Source organism: Chanodichthys erythropterus, chromosome 11, assembly GCF_024489055.1.
Source record: "Chanodichthys erythropterus isolate Z2021 chromosome 11, ASM2448905v1, whole genome shotgun sequence".
Classification (NCBI taxonomy): Eukaryota; Metazoa; Chordata; class Actinopteri; order Cypriniformes; family Xenocyprididae; genus Chanodichthys; species Chanodichthys erythropterus.
Genome location: NC_090231.1, coordinates 6,887,451 through 6,906,287, shown reverse-complemented (window position 1 = coordinate 6,906,287; position 18,837 = coordinate 6,887,451). Strand labels below are relative to the sequence as shown.

At 38.0% G+C, this 18,837-nt stretch overlaps 1 protein-coding gene across 8 annotated transcripts in view; it reads left to right on the top strand.

Moving 5' to 3' along the window:
- The window catches only part of LOC137030830 (A-kinase anchor protein 13-like), a 107,899-nt gene that overhangs the window by 4,261 nt on the left and 84,801 nt on the right, over positions 1-18,837 (top strand). For 7 of the 8 annotated variants that reach the window (XM_067401278.1, XM_067401277.1, XM_067401276.1 and 4 more), the window contains exons 2-3: positions 10,343-10,386; positions 17,313-17,469. In XM_067401278.1, the coding sequence (XP_067257379.1) occupies positions 10,354-10,386; positions 17,313-17,469 (190 nt within the window). In that variant the 5' untranslated portion in view covers positions 10,343-10,353. The remainder of the gene's footprint in view (positions 1-10,342; positions 10,387-17,312; positions 17,470-18,837) is intronic. The other variant, XM_067401283.1, reaches the window with a different exon arrangement.

Genomic DNA, 18,837 nt, shown 5'->3' with positions numbered 1-18,837 from the left:
GTTAATCTTTTGTGCAAATCCAGAGTTGAACTGACCCTCGTTTGTGAAGCAGTCCGGTGTAAAATGATTTGCGCGAATATATAACACTTTACCGACTTTCTTCGGCACATTTCCTTCATAAATGAAATTCAACTACGGTGTCTTCAGTGTCCATCGCGTTTGGAGAGACTGTTTATGATTTATGGGGATTACTGTAAAAAAAAGGAGTGGGTGGATTTTTTACCATTATAGGCTGGTTGTTTACACTGCAGTGTGGACACATCTGTGCTCAAACACCTTTATAAAAGTGAATTTTGCATAATAGGTCCCCTTTAAAAAAACACCCTGACCCTGAACTTTTAAGGAATAATAGTGGTACTCGTCTTGGCATGTAGAGATCTGATTCAAACAGATAGTTTTCAGTGGTTAGATTGATATTTTTGAAATAAATATGCTGTGGTTTTCCAGCCGTAACACTTGGATAGAATGGTGGACCTCACGCTTTGAAGTGTCAATCATTGTTACTATGGAAATTCAAACAAACCAAGTAGTTAAACATCAAGCCCCACCTCCACACCTTTCAGTTGTGACCCTCCCCCAAAACACACATAAACACGCACTCACTCACTCAAGCATTACTAATGCGACTCTCTGGAGAATTATATAGACTATAAACAGTTACAAATTCAGAGCAGCTTTTGAACTGCAGTGCATCAGTAACCACTTCAAAACGTGCATTGATCAGAAGGTGTGGTCTTTTCAGGTCAGAGTAATGAAAAGCTTTATGTCTCAAATGACATTTAATAACACTCAGTTTCCACACCCAGAAGGACAGTTTGTGTTCGTGACTCAGGATTATTGTTGACATGATATTGACAAATCTTTGTTATTTTTCTTTTCATTTACTCAAGCTGTGTATGAAGTCTGATTTTGCCAAGTCTTTTCTAATAGGATGTAAAAGTGAAGCAGGTTCTGCCTTGCCCGACAGTACCATCATGATCAGGTGTCAGTAAGGGACACCAGTATCACATGTCACTATTGAGTGTTGCTGTTCCATGTGCTTGAACACTGTCACACCACAACAAAAACAGTGGTATTTACCTGATGTCGTATAGTTTTCAAAAATGTATGATCACACATTTGGCTAGGGACTGCATTAAACTTGGTCATATGGCGTATGTTTCAGTGCTTACTTTAGTTTTAATTCTAAATAATGCCTAAAACCCACAAAGGTATATCCTATCCACATCCTAAACCTATTTACAGTGCCTGTACATAGTCTTCATACCCTGTGAAAATCTTTACCTGTTGTCAAATTAAACCCTGGAAAATAAAATCTTTTTTTTTTAGCTGTATATACGCTGTAACGAGGTCAGTAGATGTGGGAAGAAGGAGGCGGGAACCGGCGAACATTCAACAAAACTTTAATTCAAAATAAACAAAGAACAAAACGAAAGTAATGCCGGCAGACCCTCGCGGACGTCTGCCGGCCACACAAACATAATAAACCATAAAATAAAGTCCAGGCCTGGTCCTCTCTCGTCCTTCACTGATGTCGCTCCTCCTTTTATGCCTCTGGAGCTCCTCCGTGAGAGACTCGCGCCGTTCCCTCACGGCTCTCGCCCGCCCTGCTCGCCTGTATCGGCGGCCGCAGCACCTGGGGGTAAGGAGAGACGAGACGAGAGAAAGGAGACGGAAGCAAGGGGAGCGACAGGACGAGAGAGGGGAGAGAGGAAAAAAAGAGGGGTTCAAATTCTTGGTCCGGTTCCCCGACACACTGCCGCTCGGTCCTCAGCCTGCCGAGAGGCTCTTCCTCGCGGTGCCACATGCGATGGCACTGGACGCTTGGTGGACGGCCCGATCCTCGACCGCCTCCTGGCGGCCGGCGATGGCTCCTCCGGCTGAGGGCAGCCGGCAGCGAGTCCCCCGTCCCCTGCTCCTCCCCTTCATGGCGGACGGCAGCAGGCTCCAGCCCACGGCGGACGGCGGCGACTCCTCCGCTCCCTCCTGGACGGCAGCCACCCCACCTCGTCCCAGGAGCACGGCATCCGGGTCTCCGTCCCACCTGTCACTATGCTCCAGCACCAGCGCCTCGGGCAGCCTCTCGCGGTCTTCACTCCCGCACTGCCCGAACTCCGCAGCACCGTGATCCCCCTCAGCAGCAAGGGCTCTCCGACAGCATGTCCCTCCTTTCTCCCGGGTTTCGGCACCAATGTAACGAGGTCAGTAGATATGGGAAGAAGGAGGCGGGAACCGGCGAACGTTCAAACAAACTTTAATATAAAATAAACAAAACGAAAGTAATCCCGGCAGACCCTCGCGGACGTCTGCCGGCCACACAAACATAATAAACCATAAAATAAAGTCCAGGCCTGGTCCTCTCTCGTCCTTCACTGATGTCGCTCCTCCTTTTATGCCTCCGGAGCTCCTCCGTGAGAGACTCGAGGCCGGCACGCCTCGCAGGTGATTCTCATTATCACTCGCGTCACCGGCCTCGCGCCGTTCCCTCACGGCTCTCGCCCGCCCTGCTCGTCACAGTACACATTATAACCCTCATCATCAAAGTGAAAATAACATTGTAAAACATTCTATTAAAAATAGAAAAACTAGAACAACAGCTTTGGAAAAGTCATCAGTCCCCTGATTTAATACTTCATAGAGACACCTTTTGCTTTAATTACAGCCATTGATCGTTTTGGATATGTCTGGACTAGCTTTGCACACCTAGATTGGGGAATATTTGCCCATTCTTCCTTGCAGAATTGCTCAAGTTCAGTCAAATTAGTGGCAATGGACTTCTCTCTTCAAGTCCATCCACAGATCTGATTTAAGTCCGCGCTCTGACTTGGCCACTCAAGGACATTCACCTTCCTATCCTTCAGCCATTGCGTTGTTCTTTTGGCGGTATGTTTAGGATCATTGTTTTGTTGGAAGCTGTCTAGCAGAGGGACGTAGGTTTTCCTCAAGAATTTGGATGTACTTGGCAGCTTCCATTTTCCCTTGCATCCTGACCAATCGCCCAGTCCCCTCTGAAGAGAAACACCCCCACAACATAACGCTGCCATCATCATGCTTCACAGTAGGTATGGTGTGTTTTGGGTGGTGTGCTGTGTTTGCTTTTCACCAAACGCTTGGAGTTCAGTCCAAAAAGGTCAATTTTGGTCTCATCAGACCATAGCACCTTTTGCCAGATGGCATCAGAGTCTTCCAGGTGTGTTTTTGCATAGCGCAAACGAGGCCGAGTGAACTTTGATGACAGGGATGTCCATGGGGAGGCCAAGCAATGGGCTTGGAGCCTAATAACACCCCTTAGTTGTTTATAAATGCTTATATGATGCTTGAAGTGCAGAGTCTGCAATGTGTGTAACATGGTATAAACAGTATTGCAGAATATCTATCTTGTTGTATTCAATTATTTGCATTTAGCTTTATTTTCCCAGATGTCTACAACATATGCAGGTCAAACTTGCTATCCATTTTTGGGTTGCAACCCGAACTCTAAAAAACAACACAAGTTGGGTTAAATATGGACAAACCCAGAGTTTGAAAACCCAGAAAATATTTTGGAAATATTTTAAGCAAGCAATACAGTAATTTTTAATCAATAGCTGAGTTAAATAAAACTACCCAGCAGGTTGGGCAAACATTTAACCCATTTGCTAGGTTAAAACAACCCAATCACTGTGTTTGTCCATTTTCAACCCAAATTGGATTGTCTTTAACCCATAATTTTTTAGAGTGCACCAACTGTCATATATTATCAGAATCCACTAGTATTTATAATATTTTATCTAACTATTTAGAATTCTGTTGGACTCTTGTATTGTGTGTGAATAATTTCTCTGCTTTGTTTAAAAAAAGACAGGCTTATTTAATATGGAAATCAATTTCAATATCGAGTAAAGCTGCTTTGAAACGATACGTATTGTGAAAAGCGCTATACAAATGTGTATAGAGTAGGGGTTTGTTCTATCACTTGGGGAGGGAAAAAAAGAGTAAAAAGCAAAACAAAAGCAGCTGCTACTTCAGCCACATTCTAGACTTCTGCTAATTAAATCTCCACACCTGAGGCACTTATGCAGACCTGATTATTTCTATACTACCAAGGCCAGTACCTGAACATGTTATTTCCCATTTTAAACATTGACTGTGCTTCATCTGCCGCACAAAAGTCCAGAGGAAATTGCACAATGCTGATCACTCCGAGGTTTATGCAATATCAAAGTCCCCATAATCTTCTTGGGGCCTCCTTTCAGAGTCTTGACACATAATAATTATCTCATAATTCAGAAAAGCTGCCCCGATTATTAGGTTAGATCAAATTATTATAATTTGTCATTTTGCAGTCGCTTGTAATTCCAAAAGGCCTTAAAGACATTAATTGCAGGGTCCTCATGGATCGTCATGCGATCAAGTCCCTCGCTCAAGGATGAAACATGCAGGATTTAACTTTTATTCTTTGCAGTACAAGGCCAGTTACACTACCAAAAGTTTAAGCTTGGTAAGATGTTTTAAATAAACAGTGCCTTGACCTTGATGAATTCTCTTATTTAAAACAGAAATCTTTTGGAACATAAATGTCTTTACTGCAATTTTGATCAATCTAATGCATGCATACATCAGATGCATCAGAAATGTGCAGTATATGTGAACCTGGTGGTTGCTCTTGAATTGCCTCTTTAAGGGTGCGAGCCTAGCTACAGATACATCCTTTCAGTTATCAATACAGATCTTTAACCCTGTTTACACTTTTTATTAGCATTGTCCATTGGTGGTCAGTTAGAGGAGAAGCATTGCACCAGCTAGTAGCATCTCAAATACTTTCTGACCACTTATGATGTGATTTGGAGGAGCGGGTCTCTGATTTTGTGATTAAAAATTGTGCATCATTTACGCTTACGTGCTTTTCAAGATTTTCAATTGGAAAATTATTTTCTCCTAAGGCAAAATTTAAAACCCTTTTGCAAAATTCATTAGCATACAGACTACAGATCCAATGTGGTTGTGTTTTTCTGCAAAACGGTTTTAAATTTTGCCTTAGGGGAAAATCATTTTCTAATTGAAAATCTGGAAAAGCATGTAAGTGTAAATGATGCACAATTTTTAATCACAAAATCAAGAGACCCACTCCTTCAAATCACATCATAAGTGGTCAGAAAGTATTTGAGATGCTACTAGCTGGTGCAATGCTTCTCCTCTTGCAGTCCTAGTTTTTGTTTCCTTTTATGAATGATGAATGTAGACTATTGATATCTGCTGATTTAGACAGATATTTACTTACACACAGGCGCAGAACGCACATGCTTGTTGTCAGTGGCCTTGAGCCCTTTTGGTGTGTTCAAGCGCAGTTTTGCGAAAGGCGACAACACAGTCAGTGTTGTGTCCCGGGCTTAAGTCTCCGGAATAGCATCTGTTAGTTATGAAAGCTTGTTTCTGCCATGGAATAAAAAAGACTTTTATTTGAGAATTGAGACTTTATATCTCATAATTCTGACTTTTCTGACAAAATCTCGCAATTGCATGTTACAAAGTCAGAATTGCGTGATATAAGTTGCAATTGCTTGTTATAAAAGTTGAATCTTGTCCAAAAAGCTGCGCTTGAACATACCAAAAGGACTAAAGTACCTTTTTTATAGTTTATATCGCGTAATACTGACTTCTTTTCTCACAATTCTGACTTTATATCTCACATTCTGACTTTTTTCTTGCAATTGCGAGTTTATATTCTGCAATTCTGACTTTATATCTTGCAATTCTTACTTTTTTCAAGCTTACAAAGTTAGTGTAATATGACTGATTTATGAAGCTAAAATGACACTTATTGGTTGTATTTGGCCTTTAATGGTTTACAATTGATTTGAAAAAGAATCAGTCATATTATATCCATATTTAGAGTGCTGTAAGAATAAGTCCTAAAACCCATAAATAAGCCATGAATTTTTTTTAATCAGTTTTCACACGTCTTGAAAAAGGTGGTTGGTAACAAGTGGCTATATGGCACAAACATCATTTGGTTATTTTGTGTCTTACATCACCCCTTCATTTTGGGAAAGGTTCCTCTATGTATTCACATGTTTTTTGTCACTCTCAAATGAAAATAAAAAAGCAGTCCTGCATGGTACTACATTTTTCATTTGACAGGTCTCAGGTCTACTCATTTCCTTCCTCCCTCATAGAGTCAGTACTATCGCTATTGTTCATTACTTTGTAAAAACAGGTGTCAGAAAAAGAGGTTTCCGTAACCATTTCAGCTGGGAGGAAATCTATATTTGATCTTTGTTCTTGTCACATGTACAGCAAAGTGTTTCAGTGCCTATGAGTGATGAAACAACTTCCCCTTTTAAATTGTTGCTGGCATTGCTCTTTGTGCACTTTATGCAATAGAACATTATGAAAGGAACCCAGAAGAGCCACACCTCCAGGTGGGAAGTCCAGTTTCTCCTTTGATGTTCTGATGACTGTAGATGAACTCCATTGCCAAGTATTTGATGTATAAGCTTGTATTGGTACAGTATATATCAGCTTACAACACAGGTGTATTGTACTGAAATGCTAGACAACTTAAAGGCAGTTTCACTGGTCCTTACTGCATTCAGGTTCAACCAGGTGTTTCTGTCTCATTTCATGGAGAAGAATACCACAGTTGACCAGCAAAAACTTTCTTCCTTAATATTATTGGGTCTCATAAATGAATAATTGCATGGATTATTTATATTTATATGTGCATTAGAGAACTTAATTTTACAAAATTTTATCCGCCTAAAGCTGGGTGCACACTGTTGCTTGTCAGACTGTACGAACATGATCCTCGTCACACTGTGGGATTTCAGCTGTCCTATATGTCAGACTGTACGACAGTCAAGACGCGTTAAAAACGGATGCACGCTTGAAAACTTGTCCGGAGTTTTACATCATCAACCCACACACGTTCATTGACAGTTAAATTTGATCTTGAAAAACGAAGACAATTTGACATTTGTCGTAGAAGTCATACTGCAGGACTGTGTGCCAAATCTTCTGACACTGCCAGAATTTCTTCTGAGGTAAAATTTGATCGCAACGGTCATTAATCGGCTGTCGATGAACATGTCAAACTAGCGATCAAAAACTACAGATTTTAGCCTAGGATTATAGGAATCTTTTAGGATTCTCAAAATTTGTCTCAGATGACCAAATTGTGGCCAAAATCGCACAGTGTGAACCAGCCTTTAGTCACAACGCTGTGTTCATAACCGCGTTAATGCATTTGGAGTATTATAAGTGAGCGAATACTTGCCCAAGGTTATAATTTGCATAAATATTTTGATTCATGTTCAGAAGGCCACCAATAGTAATTGTGCATACATGTTTGTTCCTATTTTTTTTTTTTCCCTGTAAAACACAATATTTTTTAGTACACACTAGTTACTGATGATTTCATGCACAAATTCGTGCATATGCACAGTTAGTGAATGAAGACCCTTTGTCTTGTTTTCCAGTAAATTATCTAAACAGACTTAAAGTAAGATGCATTTAATTGGGAAAAAAATCATGCAAGTTAACATAACCTTTTAGATGCGTTTCTCAATTAAAGCTACAGTAGGCAGTGTTTTTCATAAATAATTTTTGTTGTACTGGTTGAAATAATAATAAGTGGTCTAAATATTAAAAAATGTTACATATTTCTACTGTGAAAGTTAGGGATGCATGATATATTGGCCACAATATCGATATCGGCCGATATATGTTAATTTTTAATGTTAATGGCCCAATAAGAAAATTTGGCCGATATATTACAGACGATAAATAATGGATTATTTCCTTCAGCTGAGACACTTCAGATGTGCACTGTTCACCAAGATGGTTTTGAATTGCTTGAAATATTATTGAAGTCACTTCAAAAAGGAAAATACAGTTAAGTGCAACATGTGCAGCGCAAATCTGTCATATAGGCTACATAAAATTATAATAATATAACATCATTATAATTGTGTGCTTGGGACATGGCTTTAATGGTGAGACTTTTGATTTGTAATCAGGCTCTCAAAAATTATATAAAATTTGGATTTAGATTTATTGGCCAATATATCGGTTATCGCCTTTCAAATATAAAGAATAATCTGTTATCGCCAAAATGTTCATATCTGTGCATCCCTAGTAAAAGTCCAAAAATTGTTCTTCCTGAACTAAAACAGCGAGCTTATGCCACGTTCATGCTATGTCGTAATTACCATGTAATAACGAGGTGGCAACCCGTGCTGTCAGATTTATGCGTTTCTATGTCAACACTATCAATGGCGAAGTGAATCTGCAGCAGTCAGGTGGTACAAGTCAGAGATCCTCAAGTTGTTTACACTCATTATTATTGCGATGTCATGTGCTTTGAGACATGAGGTAATTTAACGCTATAGGGCTGCACGATTAATCGTACGATTTGACAAAAACCCCATTGAAATCACCCTTAAATGATTCGTCCTTTCACACTAGACGCGATTTTGACGCGCAAATTATTCACGCGATGGTTTTGTTTTTTGATCAGCTGTTTGTGTAATGAGTGCTTCCACACCGAACGCGAACGTGCTGCTGCGAAAAAACAACGTTTATTTTTTTTGCTTCAATGTCTATTTTTTTTTTTTTTTTTTTTTTTTTTTTTTTTTTTTTTTCACATTCGAGGCGACAGAAAAAGCTTCAACCAATCAAATACAAGGAAACAAAGGTGATGTCACAGCAACAATGACGGATCATCTGATAGCTTGTGTGTCGACGCATTTACAATAGAAAACTACCTTGTGAATGTTTATTTAGACTATATGTCTAGTAGTTAAACTTCTATCTGTAGTCCATAGGCATACAATTTCCCCATTGTGGGACAAATAAAGATTTCAGAAGCCTATTTATCCTGGGCTACTTGCAGTATATGTGAGTGGGTTTCTTTTCTGTAAACGAAATGTCCTGTAGATGTCACTAGCTATTCAATCAACATTAACCTTTGACAGGTATCGCATTTCTCACGAGATTACAGCTCCTGTGGGAGTACATGCAAGTCGCTGTATGGACAAGGATAACATAACCTTCTGAGGTAAAACTTGTTGATTTCTCGTTTCGCTTTTTCGTTTCGCTTTTCACGTTACGCGACCGGTATGAAAGGGCCTTTAGTGCGATTATGAAATCGCATAGCTGCAATTATTTATTTTTTTTGCGTGGCTTGTCAATGAATTATGGCTCCAAATGCTAATCCATCTGAAAACATCTGAAAGTTTGAATCGCTTATAATGTGCATTTGAAAAAAAAAACACGCGTCAAACATCTTTCCGCAAAATTTTGATAGATTTATGCTTACAACAAGACTGTCAATGCAGTAAGAAAATTAAACTTAATTCAAGATGTATTTAAAAAAAAAACGACTTCTCAAGTAAATGTATTTTGATATATTTTGTACTACAACAGAAAAACAAAGTGATTTGCACTTGCAGCATCAGATGTTAAAGGTACAAAGTGTGTGTTCATTGACCTCACTCTTACTTTTGGTTGTGTGAAGAGAGAAGGCAGAGCAAACTGAGCACAGGAGAAGAGGATTAGGATGGGTATTATTAGAGTCATCTGTTTATCCTTTCACCTGATCCTCCTTAAATCTAACAGCGCTGCTTTTATTTACCAGTGTGCACTGAACATGCATTAAAAGAATGGATGGCCAATGGATTGCATGTCAGATTGTGGGTTTGTTTGGTCAATGAGGGTAAGCTGCATGAAAATATGTCCAGGTTTCAAAAAAAAAAAAAAAAAAAAATCAAACAAAAAAACAAAACAATATTTTGCATGAAAAAAGTGCCTATTTTTAGGACCATACAGATTTATTTTAATTTATTGTGACATTCTGTTAGTGAAAAGAAGCACATTTCCATACCAACTAATGATTACAGAAACACATCTTGACATTTTTGTAGTTCAAAATGCTCTGAATGTAACTTTCTTTCTTTTGATTTTTCATCATAATTTTCATCATGTGTCGTGAGATTCACCCATGAACTTGGTGTTCCTCTAAACATTTAAACGCATCACTTTTCTGCTAATTACAGGCCTGAGAATTAGCAGTGTATTTTAACATGTCATTGAGACTGAAGGTGTGACTCACACTCATGAATATTTTTTTCAGTCTCAAGTGCCATTTAACAAACAGCTGCTGTTGTACTGTCAGCACAAGTGCTAATTTGAATTTCTTCCACATTTGCAGAGAGTATTTTCATGCTTAAACCTATCTAGTCAAAAACCTTTTTTTATTACTGTGCTGAAAGAAGAATCAATATTCTGATATATCTGATAATCTGCTGTTCATTTGCATAGACCTCATACTGTTTTTTTTTGTTTTTTTTATATATCTTTTCAGTGTCCAGAGTCATGAAACTTAGTCCTCGTCAAGCTCCATTGTATGTAAGTATCTTGCTTATTTTTCATTCCTCTTTATGTGCTCAGTCAAATCACAGATAGAGATGCAATTTTGTTCCACTCACACACCGCTAGACAAGCACGAGTGTTCATGTGAATTTCAAAGTAATTGAAATGTTAGCTCGCTGCAATTTCAGCATTATATCCCACACAGACGCACAAGAAAGTTTAATTAGTGTCTAGTGTCTGTGCTGTTTCTCTTTTTTCTTTAACCGAAAAAATGTACTTGTTTGCATGTATGTTGCTTCCTTGTCCAGTTGTTTGTTGTTGTTCAGCCTATTTCTTTTTCAACTGTGAAACAAATGAGGGCTGTACGTGTACAATGTGTGCATACTATGCATACTCATTTTTTTAAACTGTGGGGCAGTGTAATGAAAAGTAACGCAAGCTCTATAGAGATTTTAAACTTTTAAAAGGAGGTGGCGGAGGGGGAGGAGGAGGTGGCGGAGTGGGAGGAGGAGGTGGCGGAGTGGGAGGAGGAGGTGGCGGAGGTGGCGGAGGAGGAGGAGGAGGAGGAGGAGGAGGAGGAGGAGGAGGAGGAGGAGGAGGAGGAGGAGGAGGAGGAGGAGGAGGAGGGTCTAGCTAGCCTCTGTTTTGTTTGACAACACTTCGAACGTCAACAGGAAGTTACATCCACCCAGGATCACTTAGAGAACCTTTAAATGAAATCCAAATTATCGCTATCAATATTATTGTCTTTTCTTCCGGTGAAAATATCTAAAGAAACTTAAACCAAAATACATTTAGTTTAAGAGGCAAAATTATGTAAAATAACAAAGCTATTTAGTTGCTTTCTTGAAATAAACATCTTACCGCATTGACAATTTTTGTTCATTTTTAAGATGAACCTCCATACATTTTGTTAGATTTATTCTTGCAAGAAGATAAAGTCTGTCAAATGCAGCAAGAAAATTAAACTTATTTCAACAAGACATATCTTGCATTATTTTGCTTCCCAATACGCTGAAAAAAAAAAAAAAAAAAAAATCTTCCTTTGGATTTGTATCTTGTTTTTAGTACAAATTTCTAAAAATTCTTAAATCGAGATACATTTACCTGAGAAGCAAAATTAGATATTAAGTCTTGTTTTCAGAAAAAAAGGATAAAAATTTAAAAGTTTAAGCTTAATACTAAAAAATGGGGTAAGAAAAATAGAAATCATCTTGTTTTTCCTTTTGAATTAAATTTATTTTTATGACCCTATTGACAGTTTTTTTTTTAACCAAAAACTCACTTCATTTTGATACATTTTTTTCAGAAGTCAAGACCTAATATCTTGAGTGATTTTGCTTCTCAAGTAAATGTATCTTAATTTAAGAATGTTTAGATATTTGAACTAGAAAACAAGACAAACACACTTGGGAAGAACATCATTTTTTTTGCAGTGCAGAAATTGACAGCAATGCCACAGGTGGTGATCATAGAGTTGTAAATTTGTAAATAACCCAAAATAAAAAAACCTTTTGCAAGTTTCAATAGAAGTTTGTGCTTATATATAGAATAGAAGTCTTTTGACTTTCTTGCAGCATCATGCTGTGTCAGGATGGTCATGATGCTCAAACAAATAGAGCATCCAAAGTGCCACAGTGTTTGTAATTCCCTCAGGGAAGTCATCTAACAAATGGCTTGCTCATAGTTTTCTCTGCACATTAAGCTGAGATAGATGGAAGTATTTTAACATCATGCTCACTGACTATGTTTACATGAACCCTTACAATGCTATTATAAGGAGATTTAGGAATATTGACCTCATTTAAAACAATACTTCGCTTTACAGTGATGATTGGTATATAATTTTGGCTGCACAGCAGCTCTTAAAGAAAATGGTTTCATTGTTCAGCTTAAGTAAATTAATCACATCTATGCACTCTGACCAACATGTGCATGTGCATTTTTGGGGTGCTGAAGAAACTCAATTGATAATGATGTGTGACATGAAATATAATGTAGAGTACATTATAGACACAGTAGAGCTGCATGGTTCTGGATAAATTGAGAATCGGGATTTTTTTTTTCAAATAGAGTTCACAATTCTCCCACAATTCTGAACAGACAAGAGACAAGTAAACAAAATAACGTATCTTACTAGAGGTTCTGACAAAATGTTAATTGCTGCAGTCCATTTAAAATATTTAATTCATTTAAGTGATTTATTTAAAAAAATAATAATTAATGAAATCAACTCTGCTCAGATTACGTATGGTCCCTCTCTACTTAGTGTTAAAGTAACACTGAAGCAGAGTTAAAGTTAATTAGATAATTAAGTGATTAATTACATTTTGATTGAGCATTAGTGATGAACACCTGATGTTAACAAGCAGAATCACTGAAGAGAAACACAAGAACTACAAATGACCTCCATCCACAGCCTTAGATCAAATCAACTGAAGATAAAAGGCATAAAATCTCTCAAGATCTGATTAAACAACTCCACAAACAGCATGCTATCTCGTTAAATTGAACTCAGTGTTATTTCAATGTAGAGAGGGACCATATGTTCTCTGAGCAGAGCTGATTTAACTCTGGAGATTTTGCTGTGTAAATACAGTTTTTTCATTACTGAACGAATCATTATTTTTGAATGAATTTCTTGAATGAATGATTCAATGGCATACATTTTAAGTCAATCGTTGCCACCTAGTGGCATAATAATGTAACTGATACAATTGGTATTTGAAGCGCCAAGTTGCTTTCAAAAGGATGTGCTCTGTTCTGATCGTTACTGTTGACATCAGTGTTTATATCTGAACTATAAACATTAACCCCAGTACTTCTGTGATAATTTTAATATTTGTAGAATAGAAATAATGATATTTTGTGGCTGAAAAGACAGTTTGTGAAAGCCGTGGCAAGCAGGGTGGGGCCAAGAGCCGTGGGAATGGAGCGAGGCTGGTGGTGCGAGTGCCAATGAACGTAGCCTGCATCCCACGCTGGTCCGAGTCCCACGGAGGAGCTCTGGAAGGATAAAAGGAGGAGTGACAATAGTGAAGGATGATAGGACCAGGCCTGGACTTAATGTTGTATTTTATGTTTATATGTGGCAGTCGTCCGTTAGGGGCTGCCACTTTAGTTTTGTTGTTTGTTTATTTGATAATTAAAATCATAAAAAACATTTACACAGTTCCCGCCGCCTCATTCCCTGAGCCTTTAACTTTGTTACACGTTGTCATTTAGGAATGAGATCGCATGGGTGTTTTAATCAAGATCGCGATCTTTTAACGATTAATCGTGCAACTTTAAATGCTATATTGATAGTCGAAAACACTTAAATGGAATTATTTTTAGGTGCATTACTGAAAAAATGTCTGAGGCTGGATGCAAAAATAACCAGCAAACAAATCCTTGTGTGCTGGAAGAGCTTGACCAGCAACACATCTACTATATTTGAGTGCATCATTTGTGCCTTGCATTTAGGTATGTGAATAATGGCAGTAAAATTAACCACAAAACATAGATAATAATGAGAATAATGAAAATTGCATTGAAACTGTAGTGCTTGTCATGTAAACATGTTGCTGTTTGTGAAATATAATCAGAATAAAACAGTCCAGCTTCGCCAGTCCCCTCAAAGTCTGCTGCCCTTTCAGCTGTCTTCAACACAGATCTTGAAAAATCAATAAAATTCTCATTCGGGAGACTGGTGACCCCAGTTTGAATGCTTCCCAGGTAATATGACTGTCAGCACCTTACAAGAACAGAAAGTGAGTAGAGCAGTGGGAAGGATGTATGACGGATATTGTGTTACTATCACGAGAAGCCCATCTCACATACGGAGTACAGTCAACAAAGAGAAGGGGTTTTCCCTCCTGTGCTGTGAAATCTGATCAGGGTTCAAAGACACTTATCTTTGTGTTAATGTCTGTAATTAACTGCTGAAACGATATTAGATTATCCAAAAGACTGAGATAAATGGACACAATGGTGATAGTGATAGAGGATGGATTAGGCCGGTTTTGAGTACAGAAGTATGTGTGACACCCCTTATTGTGCCTTTATTCCCATAGACATCTTTCCTCTCCTGAAATAAGTTCAGGAGTCAGTATGCAGCTCAGATTTCTCCAGTTGTATATGATTGTCAATCATACAATAGTACAGCCTCCATCGAAACTCAAGTATATACTTTCTTTCGCTTTAATGCATTATGAGCAAGAACTTTGTATTGTGGTTCTTTGGAGATTCATGTTTGTATATGTTTTGGAGAGAAAGTTCTTAAATTTTTTTATAGATTCTTTATGGAACACTCCACTTTTTTTGAAAATAGGCTCATTTTCCAACTCCCCTAGAGTTAAACAGTTGAGTTTTACCTTTTTTCAAAACCATTCAGCCGATCTCCGGTTCTGGCGGTACCACTTTTAGCATAGCTTAGCATAGTTCATTGAATCTGATTAGACCGTTAGCATCGCACTTAAAAATGACCAAAGAGTTTTGACATTTTTCCTATTTAAAACTTGACTCTTCTGTAGTTAAATCGTGTACTAAGACCGACGGAAAATAAAAAGTTGTGATTTTCTAGGCTGATATGGCTAGGAACTATACTCTCATTCAGGCGTAATAATCAAGGAACTTTGCTGCCGTTCCATGGCTGCAGCAGTGCAATGATATTACGCAGCGCCCGTGAGCCCCTGCTTGCACAGGGAACGTACTGCAACCATGGAGACTTTTGTGAGAGACTCTGCGTAATATCATTGCACTGCTGCAGCCATGGAACGGCAGCAAAGTTCCTTGATTATTACGCCTGAATGAGAGTATAGTTCCTAGCCATATCAGCCTAGAAGATCGCAAATTTCATTTTCTGTTGGTCTTAGTACACGATTTAACTACAGAAGAGTCAAGTTTTAAATAGGAAAATATCAAAACTCTTTGGTCATTTTTAAGCGTGATGCTAACGGTCTAATCAATTTCAATGAACTATGCTAAGCTATGCTAAAAGTGGAACCGCCAGAACCGGAGATCGGCTGAATGGATTTGAAAACGGTAAAACTCAACTGTTTAACTCTTGGGGAGTTGGACAATGAGCCTATTTTCAAAAAAAGTGGAGTGTTCCTTTAAGATTGGCACATTGGCTTCTGCAAGCTTTAAAGCAGGGCCGTAACCACCATGGACATTGAAATGGCCAAATTATCCCCCCAATATTTGAAATTCTTGCACTGCTCAGCTGTGCTCGATTACGCAGCGCTCTGTATGTTGTTAGGATGACAAAAAGGTTTAAAAGTTTACATTTTAGTCTGGTCTACCTCAGTGGTCAGTTACTTTATAGACACAGTAGAGCTGCACGGTTCTGGATAAATTGAGAATCAGGATTTTTTTTTTTTTTTTCAAATAGAGATCATGATTCTCCCACAATTCTGAACAGACAAGGGTCAAGTAAACAAAATAACATAACTTACTAGAGGTTCTGACAAAATGTTAATTGCTGCAGTCCATTTAAAATATTTAATTAATTTAAATGAATTATTTAAAAACATTTAATTAATGATTCAATTAAATACTACATAAATACTTCAGTTGTTTCAATACTGAACGAATCAGCATTTTTGAATGAATTTCTTGAATGAATGATTCAATGGCATACATTTTAAGTCACTTGTCGCCACCTAGTGGAAGAATAATGTAATTGATACAATTGTTATTTGAAGCGCCAAGTTGCTTGGCTCTGTTCTGATCGTTACTGTAGACATCAGGGTTTATATCTGAGCTATAAACATTAACCCCAGTACTTCTGTGATAGTTTGAATATTTGTAGAATAGAAATAATGATATTTTGTGGCTGAAAAGACAGTTTGTGAAAGCCGTGGCAAGCAGGGTGGGGCCAAGAGCCGTGGGAATGGAGCGAGGCTGGTGGTGCGAGTGCCAATGAACGTTGCCTGCATCCCACGCTGGTCCGAGTCCCACGGAGGAGCTCTGGAAGGATAAAAGGAGGAGTGACAATAGTGAAGGATGATAGGACCAGGCCTGGACTTAATGTTGTATTTTATGTTTATATGTGGCAGTCGTCCGTAAGGGGCTGCCACTTTAGTTTTGTTGTTTGTTTATTTGATAGTTAAATTTACATTTAAACAGTGTCAAAATGATTGAGATGGCCAATCAAATCAAAGTAGGTGGGGTTTACTGAAGCCTGAGTTTAATGTTGAAAGAGAGGGAGGTAAGATGTATGTAAATAGTGAAACATTTAATACATGTTAACTGTTTTGCAATTAGAAATATTAAACAACAGACCATAACATCCAGTGATGCAACTTGACTTTTTTTCTCAGAAATGGCTGTTTTGAATTTAAAAAAAAAAGGCATTTACCTGATTCATGTAATTCCTCTGACAAGACAAGAAATGGCACACAAATAAAAGTATATGTGCTTATTTTAATGCAACAGAATGCAAATATTATTTGCAAATAGTTAAAAATGAATATTTCCCAACAAGAATTAGACCTAAAATTAGACCTAGAATTAGACCTTTGCAGTAGTGGTTCCTTTTTTTTTTTTTTCGTCTATTAATCTGTGACAGTGTGATAGGAGGAGATACACTTCTCACCTAGACCCTCAGGGCGTGTGCTGTTAAATTCAAACTGCTATCTGTGTTAATCTGTGCAGACCAACATGTGTGTGATTTCCTGTTGCAACCACAACTTCAGTTATTTCTCATTGCATTTGACGTTTTGAGTTCTTGGGTTAACGATTTATGAGAGCTTTCATTTAAAAGCAAGGATAGTACACTTTTAATAAATCATGTACATTTTTTTTTTGTGATCAAGTTGGCCGAAATGCACATTATTAACAGGTTCATTCAAATGTCTTCTAACATGTGAAGGCTTGGATAAACTTGGCTATATGTTTTTTGGACATCTATGTATAGTCAGTTAATATTCATAAGCACATAATCTTGTATTTCAAACCTCTCTGTTTTTCTGTGGCAGGGCAAGTGTGTGCTAACAGTTAAGCTTTGTGATGAGGCGCTCCATGAAGGAGAACAGGGGGAGGTTCAGTTCTTCCTGTTGTTCACCGGCTCCTCTCAGAGACATCTAACCAGCACACTGAAGCTCAGCCATGGCACCCTTCAGGCTGTGTGTCCAGGTGAGCGTATTATTGGGCCCTTAGATTTGTGACGTCATAGTCAACTGCATCCCAACGGCAACCTTCTATCTGTTTGAAAGAACATTTGTGTGACACGTCTCCTAGAACAGATTTTCCCGACAAAGGAAATTGCTGGGGTTTGTGAGTTGATGAAAAGCTAAATAATTAAATCATAAAAATGTGAAAATAAATTCATTAAAAAAAATTAATATAAAACACTTAATAAAAAAAGATGTGATTTACTTGCTTGTCATGTGACATTAACTGACATAAGAGAACCGTGAACATTCTAACGTTTTGTTCAAATATTTTAGATAAAAAAGGTTTGGCTGACAAATAAGTTTGGGAATCCCTTCCTAAGTTTACTATAAAGTTGTGATTTATTGCTCTAGTAGCAACTATCACTACTAAGATATGAAGATAAGCACTGTATATGGGCCAAAATTAGTCAAAATTATTTTTATGGATGTACAAATATTGATATTGTGATTAATGTTAAAGGTGCCGTAGAACGCGTTTTCAAAATATGTAATATAAGTGTCCCCTGAATGTGTCTGTGAAGTTTCAGCTCAAAATGCCTCATAGATTTTTTTTTTTAACAGCCTATTGTGGGGCATCATTAAATATGCACCGATTCAGCGCGTGTCCCCTTTAAATTCTCGTGCTCCCCGCCCCCGAGCTCGTGACTGCCTTAAACAGCATAAACAAAGTTCACACAGCTAATATAACCCTCAAAATGGATCTTTACAAAGTGTTCGTCATGCAGCATGTCTAATCGCGTAATTATAGTATTTATTTGGATGTTTACATTTGATTCTGAATGAGTTTGATGGTGCTCCGTGGCTAAAGCTAACATTACACACTGTTGGAGAGATTTATAAAGAATGAAGTTGTGTTTATGAATTCCATGGATCATGTCAGTTATTATTGCTCCATCTGCCATTTTTCTCTGTTGTTCTTGCTTGCTTACCTAGTCTGATGATTCAGCTGTGCACAGATCCAGACGTTAATACTGGCTGCCCTTGTCTAATGCCTTGAACATGAGCTGGAATATGCAAATATTGGGGGCGTACATATTAATGATTCCGACTGTTACGTAACAGTCGGTGTTATGTTGAGATTCGCCTCTTCTTCCGCCTCTTCTTCGGAAGTCTTTTAAACAAATGAGATTTACACAAGAAGAAGGAAACAATGGAGTTTGAGACTCACTGTATGTCATTTCCATGTACTGAACTCTTGTTATTCAACTATGCCAAGGTAAATTCAATTTTCAATTCTAGGGCACCTTTAATTATTTTTATTTCATAGCTGATTTCCAATAAATGGTCGGTATTATAAATCTACACTAATTTGTTTTTTAAAATTAAA